This window comes from Dermacentor variabilis, chromosome 9 (assembly GCF_050947875.1).
Source record: "Dermacentor variabilis isolate Ectoservices chromosome 9, ASM5094787v1, whole genome shotgun sequence".
Classification (NCBI taxonomy): Eukaryota; Metazoa; Arthropoda; class Arachnida; order Ixodida; family Ixodidae; genus Dermacentor; species Dermacentor variabilis.
In genome coordinates this window covers 131,431,976-131,443,551 of record NC_134576.1, presented here as the reverse complement: position 1 = coordinate 131,443,551, position 11,576 = coordinate 131,431,976, and the positions used below count along the sequence as shown (strand labels likewise).

The 11,576-nt window shown below is 49.3% G+C and overlaps 2 protein-coding genes across 3 annotated transcripts in view; both read right to left on the bottom strand.

The window, feature by feature from the left end:
• Positions 1–1,291: 1,291 nt before the first annotated feature.
• LOC142557522 (solute carrier family 35 member G1-like) lies at positions 1,292–2,955 on the bottom strand. The gene has a single exon (XM_075669434.1). It carries the CDS (start codon positions 2,953–2,955, stop codon positions 1,834–1,836), a length of 1,122 nt encoding a protein of 373 aa, XP_075525549.1. The 3' UTR covers positions 1,292–1,833.
• Positions 2,872–11,576, bottom strand: part of LOC142557521 (cell adhesion molecule Dscam1-like) — a 49,505-nt gene continuing 40,800 nt past the window's right edge. Inside the window, exons 13-15 of one of the 2 annotated variants that reach the window (XM_075669433.1) lie at positions 11,017–11,172; positions 9,947–10,089; positions 2,872–3,045 (exon numbers count right to left, since the gene is read on the bottom strand). In XM_075669433.1, the coding sequence (XP_075525548.1) occupies positions 2,998–3,045; positions 9,947–10,089; positions 11,017–11,172 (347 nt within the window). In that variant the 3' untranslated portion in view covers positions 2,872–2,997. Of the gene's footprint in view, positions 3,046–7,607; positions 7,810–9,946; positions 10,090–11,016; positions 11,173–11,576 lie in introns of those variants that run through there. The other variant, XM_075669432.1, reaches the window with a different exon arrangement.

The window sequence follows — 11,576 nt, the reverse complement described above, 5'->3', positions numbered from 1 at the left end:
TGCAGCCGGCACCGCGGCAGTGCTGCGACAGCGGAAGGAGGGACGGCGAGGGCGGAGTGGTCGGTAGCTGCGACAGTCACTGCAACCGCGCTGCGCAGAGGAAGGGGCCGAGAACACGTGATACCGCTTTGGTGGACTTAAAGGGTTGCAGAAAATAGCGCCTCTGCCTCTTCACAATCACACTCTCTCTCTCAAGGGGAGACCAAGACTCGCGCCGCGCGCGAGAGATGGCAGTAGGAGCGCGCACAGCTAGAGTAGAGTGTACTAGAATGGGGGAGTGGGTGTGAGATTACGCGCTTGATAATAGAAGCTAGACGCATATCTACATTTGGCGACGCATGTGGCAGTAATCCTTCCATTTCATTATCCTCAAAGGAGCTCGATTATCTTTGTTCGCGCTGAACGTGTACAAGTCTGTGAATATGCCAGTCAAATAAGTGCTTGCGTGTGGTTCCCTGTTAATTTTTTGTTCATGTTTACCGAAATTTCGCAGCTGTTGTATGACGTTTTGAGGGTGTATGTATAGCGACGAGAACTGGAAATAAAATCTATTGTTGAAAATTAGAGCTGTGTGTGTCAGATGTGCCTTTCTGTTGTCCTTGTTCAGCTTGCGCTACAACAAAATAAGATACGCCAAATGGGGCGTCAGCGCCCGCTGCTTCACCTATTTCACCGCGCCGGCAGCCAGCGTCCGAACGTAAAAAAAACTGGACCCCACTGCGCAATGCCGGCACGCCTAGGGACAAACACGTACAACGCCCGCTAAGAAAACCACTTCCGTAATGCCTACGCAGTCATATATTCAAGGAGCAAGAGTCCCCAGCAGATTTTCTCTCTCGCGCCCGTTCTTAACTCGCGCCTGCGCACAAACGTCGGGCGATCCCTCAAATGTACGTCTCGTTGTTGTGGAGGCCTCCGTGGAAGGCAGACCTCAGCGGCGCGACATCTCAACGTGCGCATCACCTGACTCAATTTTTCACTTGTTGTGGAAGGTTGTCACAGGCTATAGCCAAGGTAAGTTTTCAGCTCTACATCGTGCTCTGCTTCGAACGTTCTGCCGTCTCAGCTTTTAGTCCTTTTGTATACCTTATTTTTTCCTGTACCTTTCTTTATCCTTAGTCATCGATTTCGTAGTATCCAGACAGTCTGTACTTATGTTTCTTAATTTAATTTTTGTAAACAAGTCATGTATGGGTTCACAAATCATTCATTTTTTGAACTGGTAGCTTGTCGTAGATGGCAATTTAACCGTTAAATTGCCACCATTTCGTTTATTTTTTAATAAAGGAAATTCGCAGTAACAACATTTTTTTTATTCATTGGTCTGCGGCCACCATTTCGACTAAAAAACGAAGGTCACGTCACTTTGAAAGCGCGGTGTGACGTAATATGCGGGATTGGTCAGTTGTCCGTGAAGTAAGCCTGATGAAAATTGAGGCCAACATTAATTACTAGAAACCCGGTTCATTAAAACGTCGCTGGGCGAATTGCACATGGTTCATACATATCGGCTCGGCGAAACACGTTGAACGAGACTGTACAGGCGCTCGTGTGACAACTGTTTCTAACGTTTCAAGAACGATGCATTGGCCTTCGCGGACAGGACCATTGTAACCCCATTTCATGTCGCATCGTGCTTCCAATGTACCCAGCTAGCTGTATACAACTCGCCCAACTGCGAGTTTAATGAGGTTCGCTTCCTCTCTTGTACGACTTCTAGTAGGCAGCATGGCTAAATTACACTCTGCCCAATTGCTCACAGCAAGACGCTAATAAAGACCGAGGAAAACTGTGCGCAAGAGATCGATAGCCGAGTGTTATCGCATATACTTCTCAATAGGCAAGCCAATAAAACAACTTTCTAAACAGCGAGTTCTCGTGCGATTCTATCACCGTCTTCTTGGCCATCTGCAGGAAGACGCACACGGACACCAGCGTGGCGCCCGTGAAGCTATACTTGTCCGGGATGTTGCCGAACAGTATCAGTTCCACGGCGAACATGAACACGACGTCCATGGCCGCTATGACGACGGACACGGGTCCCGCGTTCTCCGTCTGGAGCGCCTTGATGAGCACCATGTGCTCCAGGAAGCTGAGCATCGTGAACGAGACGAAGATGACGCGTCCGAGTCCGCAGCGGGGCAGCACGTACGGCTCCGTGGGCGACAGCAGGACGCACTCGATGACCCCGACGAGCCCGTACATGAAGAGCGTCACCGAATGGTGCTCGTAGCGCACCGTCCGGCTGATGAGGAACTTGACGGCGCCGAACAGCGTCGACAGGAGGGCGAAGAACAGGCCCTTGTACTTGTTCGGGTCCAGCTTGGCGTCTCGGGCAGCGGCGGGCTGCATGAAGGGCAGCGGGATCTTGGCGGACATCATGAGGCCCCCCATGGTGAGGATCAGTATCAGGGTGTCGGTGACGCCGCAGGGCTCGTTGAGGAACACGCGCGCCAGGGCCGTGACGAAGACGGGCAGGCTGGCGAGGATGACCGCCACGTCGGACAGGGGGATGAGCTTCATGGACCAGAAGCGAAAGTACAGCCCCGCCAGCCCCGCCGTGGCCCTGAGGACGAGGTAGAGCCTGTTGGAAGGGTGGCCGAGCGGGTTCCTGCCGCTGTAGATCACGAGCGGCGCGGAGAAGACGAATATGCCCGCCAGCCGCATGGCCGTCAGCTGGAGCGTCGGCACGTCGTAGAGAATTTTGATGAGCACCGAGATGACCCCCACGAGGGCGCTGTTGAGCGTCGCGTAGAACATGCCCAGGAAGAAGTTGACGTTCTTCTCGAAGAGCCGCACGGCGGACTCGGTGGGCTGGGCGCGGCGCCGCGTCATCTCGGCGTCCACGATCTCGGCGAAGCTGGACCACGAGCTGTGGGCCTCCGGCGGCCGACGCCTGTGGAGCGTGCGGATGGCTCGTCGCAGGCTTTGCGTCTGGGCCGGCCGCTCCGCCATCTTTGCTTCGGCTCCACGCGCTGTTGAGCGGCGGCGGCTTATTCACCGGGCACAGGCCGTCCTGTCGTGTCGGGACGTCGTCGTCGCACGCTGCCCCGTCGGGACAGGAGAGAATAGGGGAAAAAAATTAGACCAATGAACCTTTTATAGCTCGTTCCGCAGTGTCTATAATTAAGTGCTGGAGAGAGTTAACTAGAACATAACTGAATTTCGGTGAAAAAATTCGAGGAGTGAGTGAGTGAGTGAGTGAGTGAGTGAGTGAGTGAGTGAGTGAGTGAGTGAGTGAGTGAGTGAGTGAGTGAGTGAGTGAGTGAGTGAGCGAGCGAGCGAGCGAGCGAGTGAGTGAGTGAGTGAGTGAGTGAGTGAGTGAGTGAGTGAGTGAAAACTTCATTCTAGATGTCCGGCGCACGTACGTTAAAGAACACCAGGATGTCAAAATTAATCCGCAGTCCCCTGTATTACAACGTGCCTCATAATCAGATCGTGGTTCTGGCACGTAAAACCCAATTATATAAAATTTTTCTTGCCTGTGGAATCTCGCGTCATTAGGGAGTTTTAGATTAGAGGGACGCAAGGCGTTTAAGCCCCCTAGCGCTTGGGGCCACCGTACTGCGCATGCGCAGACGGTCGCAGGCGAGGAAGCCACGCGGAGTCGCAGTGTTTTCCTGAAGAACGTGAACACAGGAGCAGACACCACAGGGAAACTTTATGTTACTAACTCGCTGCAATCAAAGCTGGAGGAACTCGCGGTCTTTGTTCTGAGAGCGTGTTATTTGTTGTCGACGCGAAACTAGAGGCCACAGCCGGTAGAGTTGTATACCGGTACTGCTAAGTGCTCGGCTTGGTCAATTAGTCGGTAGCTCCACTGCACGAGAGTCAACGGTGCCTACAGCGTCCGAATCCACGTAGCTTTCCGGTCGTATCGAGATGTGTTTGCCCTGACCGGTCACCTTACCTAAAAGGTAATAACATGTCGGACGTCCTGACTGACTGGCGTCGCCGCTCTGAGTTCTTTAGAGAGGAAGAACTTTATTGTGAATACGGCCCAGCATTGAAACGAAAATAATGCCTTTAACATGAAAATATAAGGTAAGGCATACAGCGAACGACAAAAACATGAATTCTTCGAACTTACATGCATTGAGCATGAAAGCACTTATGCCGGTAGTTTGCTTTCCTGCAAGTAGTTATACTAGCGCTCAATCTATGTGAAACGCAGATCCTGTATTAAAAAAAATGTTCTTATGCTGCAACTGTTCTTACTAATAGGTGCGATCCAATGGCGGTACTGAAACTATTAGAGAACGAAGTTCGTTAAAACAGGCGCCAGCCAAGCGCGATGTTGGACATTGTAAAGGCGGCCGACCACGCAGTAGCAAACAGCACTCACGAACGAAAAGCTCCGTGAACTCGGCCGCAGAAAGGGAGACGACTCGACAAGTTTGTGCGAGTTCATGGATCAAATCGCATTCATGCCATGCTGCGTCCCCCCTCCCCCCCTTTTTTTTTTCATCCGTGTGTGGTTCAATCATGCGTCACGCACTGTCAGCATAAATTGAAACGCGGACGATTCTGAAAATGCTATGCGTTGTTCCGTTTCTAGATTCACCTACATTTGTAAAAGCGCACACTTGGAACATGCTCTGCACTTTCGCGCTGTTACAGCGCTATTACATGTCGCGCTTCCGTGTAATGGCGCGTAACGCCCGCGTTCTAATCAGCCATGCCCTGTTCACGTTTCAGTTTATGCCGATGGTATACGTATCCGCTGTGTTTATAACTCCCGTGTTTCCGAAGCTTTTTGCCACCATAAGGTCGGTCCAGGCTATAGAGCACCGCGCGGGACCGGGCAGCACGCATTTCATCCGGGCCAGGGCCCGAATAGTCTTTGAGCACTCGGGCGGTCCACCTGCCGGCCTGTTAATATAAATGTTGCAACACTGCCTCCCTCCTATACTCCACTTTGGGAGGCAAAATCACCTTCCTATTGAGGAACACACTGCAAACAAACTCCAGAAAACGATACGAGGCAAAGCACAAACATTGCAATAAGTCCGGGACGACTGCTCTGGCGGTGTTTGCTGATTTACTTTGAACACTGAATTAAGAGACGATTGCAGTGACGGTGTCTGATTTACTTTGTAATGCTAGCGTTATATCGCGTTAATTGCAACAGCTTGGGGCCTTATTCCTACGCCGTCTTACGGGACTGATAACAACTCTGCGAAAATTTTCTGTTCCCCTTTGTTTTCAACCGCCGTGCCCGGTCTTCAGACACCGAGCTGGGCTTGGGCCGGGCCTGTGTGCAGCAGCCTTTCACCTAACCGTGGGCCCGGGCAAGGTATAGGACAGAGTCATGCGGTCCCTGGACGGCAAAAAAAAAAGTAGGCCCGTGAAGGGATCTAGAGGCTGCAGGACCTTCGGGCTAGGAGAGTTCACTGACGTATGTCCCCAACGTAAATGAGATCCGATATAGATTACAAACCGGGCTACAAACGACTCTAAAATCTCGTCGAAAAGCCCACTTACGAAAACGGCCGGCTTCGCGCTCCTAGCTGCTGCTTCTTCTGCTTCTTCGTACATCGGCCATATCATCCAGTGAAAACATTTCGTGTTCTCACAATTCTTTTAATGATTATTATCTTTTTTAATCATTATTATCGTGGATTATGCATCAAACTATGTGCCATTGCCTTGTGAGTAATATGCGCAGCTTGCAAAAGTGCGAGAATTGGACGCGGACGTTACGTTTTCTTTAGTCAGCACTCATAAAGCAATAACATGGCTACAAGGCAAATGTTAAGGGTGTCGTGCGTCCAGTAGGAGTCGCTGTAGCTCACAGATGTCTTTATATAAGTATCATGAGAAGCCAACAAACAAAGACACCAAGGGCAACACAGGGGAAATTACTTGTACTTACTAATTGAATTAAACAAATGATAAATTAATGGCACTGAAAGTGCACGAAAAGACAACTTGCCGCAGGTGGGGAACGATCCCACGTCTTGGCATTACGCGTGCGATATGATCAATAAAAATCGGGCCCCTCAGTTAACCTCGTTTCTTCTCGTTTTTATATAAGTACGAAACTTATGCGGTGTCGTATTTGATCTTATTCATCTAGCGGCAAGGAGGAGGAAAAGGAAGGAAAAGTAAGGAGGTCAACATCTATTTATTCAGCCGTAATCATAACCGACTCCTTACCCGTTTGTTCCGCTCTCTCGGTGCGAAATTCATCCGCCATCCTCCGATGATTTTATTCGTCTATCACCCAAACACTTAAGCCTCATCCGTTTGGTACGGGTACCAGGATACATGGGACTCACTTTAAACGAGTAAGCAGACGCACTAGCGGTGGCATCTCTTAAAGGCCCAGTACGGAGGATCCTAAAACCTTCGACATACATCACGGCTGCAAGATATTTTTAAAATTGTGTTCAGGAAGAGCATGCCGAATCATGTGTATTAAATAACGCCGATTTTCAGCACCTTGGATTCCCTTGGTACAACAGATGGTGTTCAACAAGATAATTTGTAGTTTCATTTACGTTACCGAATACAAATAGTTAATTTTATTCCCACAGGTCTGGTTTGGCGCCTTCCCCTCGATGCTTTTATTGCAACGAACCTGAAACTATGGAACGTTTCTTTATAGAGTGTCGTAGGTTCGACGTGCACAGAAAACGACTTCTAGAAGGTCTCCTTCGCCAACTTGGATTGGTCCTTACGCTCCCTGTGATACTGTCTCTTGGGGCCTCGCTGCAATAGGAACGTATGTGACGCCATATTTAATTTTGTGAGTGATACAAAGAGAGTTAATTTTATCGTTTTACTTTCCTCAATATGAACACAAGAATATTAACTTGAAATTTTAAAATAATATAGCCTGAAAATTGATATTAACGATCAGTATTCATTTAACATCATTCTTAAATTACAGAATTCTATTTAAGTATTCTTCCCCTTTCTTACCTACTGCCGCCCGATTCATGGCCGATCACCCGTGGTGGGTTGAGCCATATCCGCGGGCACCAAACCACACCAAATCAACTAGACGCATGTCCGGTTTGCTACCCTACGCGGGGGAAAAGGGAGTTGAGGGATGAAAAGAAATAGAGGAAGCTAAGACGCACTATTAATGGGAACACGTGCGGGTTGTCCACCACTTCACGCCTATACAATCGTTCACTGAGGCCAGTCGATTTCCTGAACCGCAACAATGTCCGCGTCGCTTTGTAAGCCTGCCGATAGACAGCATACACAGCCGTGCGAAGCATTCCGAAATGCAGCATATAGCTTCTAAAGGTTTGCACGAAGCGGCGATGGCAGCAGACGCAGAAAAAAGGGCAGCAAAGCAAAGAGATGGGTTACTTCACAAGGTGGGCGTTGTAGTCGGTCGTTCTTGTTGAATATGGTTTGGCGTTATTAGTGTCATAAGGTGCGATCTAATTCGGCATGTTGAACATCTAGATTTAAGACTTTTCTCGCACCTTCAGCCTCGCTACAGCAACAGAACTGGTGATAAATGTTGAATTTCTTTGCGAGTTCATCGCTTTTTTTTTTTCTGTGTCTTTTACGGCTTTAATTCGCGGGTGTGAATAAATGGGCGTACATATTTCCATCAAATGAGATGATCAGCAACTCGTAATTGACGCGCGCGATTTCTTTTATTTATCTTGAGATCATTCACAACTATCTGTACAGCGACGAGGACAGCGTCTCCCGTGCGACGTCGCAAGGCACGCTTGGGGTGCGCTCTCTTCTTCCGTCTTTGGCGGTGTGCTCGTGACGTCACAGCGGACGTCAGGACCGTGAACTCGGGTGATACACGTTCGTGTAGGCGTGAGGCGAAGCCTGCGAGAGCAGAGTGCGGAGTTGCGGTCAGTTTAAGCCGGGCAAGTTGTATGAGGGCAGCATTCGCGGCAGCATATTAGCGATTTTCAATTAACTCGAATAAGTTATGTGCTTACTCCATCCAAATTACTGGTCTCTTCGATATGGCTGCACCGTCTGCACTATACAGAGTACAGTCAGTACAGCACATTTGTCCTCGATTTGACTTCGTGCGGGAGCTTCATCAGCAGGAGTTCATGCCTTCTGCAATCGGTATACTTCGAAAGTGCGGACGTCGTGTAAGCTCTTGCTAGCAGACGACATGGGTTTTCGTGGTGCGTGGACGCAAATATCTCCCGCTTCGATTACTTCACTTTTTTCACAGCTGGCCTAAGAAGGCGAGGTACAAGTTATGTGCCTGGTTCGTTGTCAAGACACGTTGGCAAAGGCTTGTAACGAGCTAAATTGTTTTCATTCGAATCATAGTTCTAGAGGGACGCGTTATGTGAGATGAAAAGGAAGAGCGTCCGCGCCCACCATTTTGTTACCATCGCGTAAGCACCACCACGATAGGGCATCATCGCAATAAAACGAAGATAAAGTGTCATCTCCATTCCTACGTGTGCATTTGCCGAAAATGCTCAACCGCGCCTCTGTCGTCTGCTTCGCTGCGTTTTCCACGTGACGCGCAGGTGATGGGCTGCAGTCGCATGACGTGAATTTATGCGACTACGCACACTGTAATCCCGTGAACAGGTTGAAAAAGTACCGCCTAATCTAATAGACCTTATGTGCCAGGCGAAACAAGAGCAGAAGCAGAACACGGCAACATTCACCATCCAGTGTTCATTTGACTTATTTTTCCTGCTTTTGTTTCGCGTTTGGGGAAGTTTGAAACCGTCATACGTAGAAGCTATGCTGACTCGGTATTTGTTCGTCATCTCTGCAGAAGGCTGTGAAATTTTCACGTTTCATGAAGGCATACATGAGTATTCGGACAAAAGTGAGTCAGCGTCCCCTTTTGTGTCGCTTTCTTACTTATTTGCCCTTTGTGTGTGTGTGTGTGTGTGCATGCGCCTGTGTACGCATGCGTGTGTGTACGTGTGTTCGAGTGTGGGCATACGTGTTAGGACCCCTCCTCGGGAGTATACAAGATTTAGTAGCAAGTTCTCGCTCATAATCACAGCAAGAACACTGACTGCATTGCACGCTATTCTAGTACGTATACTGAGGTGCACTGTCAAATTCCACGCTGCTGTCGAATATTGGCACGCTGGCGTTTCGAGCCAATCACAGAGGCAGTGGCAGCTCTGCGAGCCAATAAGAATCGACAAGATGGCGGAGAATATGGCAAATTTTGATGATGTCCAGAATAGGACCCCGTGCACATGGCTGCTTCTTCAATGTGTGTCCCGTACTCCTGACTCCCCAAGAAAGGCGAATATCCGATAATTCCACTTTCTTGCATGAACAGACATACTAACAGTCCTATACTTCATCTCGCAAGTCGCTTGCAGCGATGCGGGAGCTGCAGGACTCCATAGCCAATCGAAAGGCGCAATGCCCTTCGAGATGTGTTCATACGCGCCGCGTCGTCTGCTCAGCGCGCCACAGTAATTCGCGGTATATACGACGTGCATGCACAAAGCTCCTACATGTCACGTACCGCTGTAACGCATAATGTACCAAGCAAAAATAAAACTCTGTAATCCCGCCAATGCTGAGGCAGTTATGCCCGAAACTATATATTCCGGTGCGCAAGGACATTACCTGTGTGCCTATAGGATTCACCCGTATGGAATCCCATACGGGTTCCTCGAGAGAGAAGCCTCGCATTGTAGCAATTGCAACGATTGGGTGGATTTCTCATTTTCCCTTAATTAGTTACTTCTCTCCACCTTGCGGGTTTCCGCAGAACTATTACGTCAAGCGGTTGGGGCAGGATAGGGGTAATTGGAGATCGCGGGGAGAGGCCTTCGTCTTGCAGCGGACATAAAATGGGTTGATTATTATTATTATTATTATTATTATTATTATTATTATTATTATTATTATTATTATTATTATTATTATTATTATTATTATTATTATTATTACGTCGAGACGTATCACTCGTGCGCTCGCTGTCTGTGCAAGTGTCGACGTTGGATATACTCACAGCTCGCTGCGGGTCCGCGGTGTCCCACGGCATGTCGTAGTTGTCGTCGAACACTCTGGGGTCGTGCACCCAGCGCGGGCTGTACGCTCCGGACAGGGATGGTCGGCAACGGAGACTCGCCGCGGCGGCCTTGTTCCGGCGCTCTGCGAACGCAGATGTAGTACGTCATTCATCCGGGTCGTCGATTGGGCAGGTCTCGCGACACCTCGCGAGAAACCGCGTGATCTCCTCCGTCCTCTGTATACCGACTGAAGGCGGGAGGAACTATAAGCGAGGGCAGAAAAGAAAAAAAATATATGGCGTTCGCACATCGTGCATGCCTGCCACACCTCGTGTTTCCCGAACAGGTCCACTATATAGCCCGTGATGAAGATTCACGCCTTCTTACATTTCTATAAGAACCACTTGTTTTTTTTTTCTAGTGGCGTCACGATCGTACGACAGCAAGGTTGCAAGAGACGCTCAGGCTGAGCAACTGCCGGCCTCGTTCGCCAGACCGAACCTGCACGTAGCTACAATGCGCCACCACACTTCGCTTGCGTCCTGTTGGCTTTGTTGCGCCCTTTGTTGCTTTACAGTGAAACAAGCTTCGGGACATGCGAATGTTAATCGTCGAGTGGTAGTTTTTTTCCCGCTGAGCGCTGAACTGTGAAACGACGGCGTGAGGGTATGGACGCAGAAACGGTTTCGATCGATGACTCAAAAGGCGGTGGTAGCTAGCAGCAGCAGCAGTTTAAAGGAATGGCGCTACTCAACGAATCAACCGAAGGTTTGTCGATTCAGGGGCTTTAGCCACAAGAAAAGCTGTCGGAAGCTGCGGAAGGTGTTTGACTGACTCACAGGTGTTCGATAAACGCTGTCGGCCGAAAGACATCGAAAGCCTGAAAATTTTTAACTAGAACGATGCAATGAAAAAAAGAAAGAAAAGTAGTCGTTACGCTGGTGGGAACCACAGTAGGGGTCCCGTCAATCGTACGTGGCATGCACGCACGCAAGCACACGCATTGAAACACGCAAACACTCCAAGAAACCGTTTCATACTGCGCATGTAAGGGACACGAACCACCTACCTTGAGCGATGATGGCCCTCTTGACGCATGCCCACGAAATGACGGCCGACAGGGTGACCAAGGTGACGCAGGCGATGATGACGATGAAGAAGTAGCTACGCATGTAGAATGGGCTCTCGGGTTGTTGCAGGTTTCCCGACAGAAGGCGATTCGTAACTAGCCGAAGACAGAAACAAGAAAAATATATAGAGGGCATCAGGAGGAGAGAGTTCAAAAGCACCGGCGAAATAAGAGTGCTACAAAAAGCTTAGACTTGTTATTTCAAGCCTAGAAGCTCGGGGGAGCTGGTATTGCTCTCAAACCTCGTTATAACGAAACGGATTACGACGAGCTACCAGATATAACGAATCGATATTCACTAGTTCGTCGTAACCCGTTTCGTTATAACGAGGTTTAGGCGCTGTACAAGCTCCCCCGAGCTTCTAAGCTTGAAGCGAAGAACCAGCAGATATAACGAAGTGACATCCATTAGTCTACAGAGGTAACCTGCACTACAAATAGAGGTGGCGAGCGAACTCGTTAGCTGGGCGAACAGCGAGCATGTTCTCTCACGATCTGAA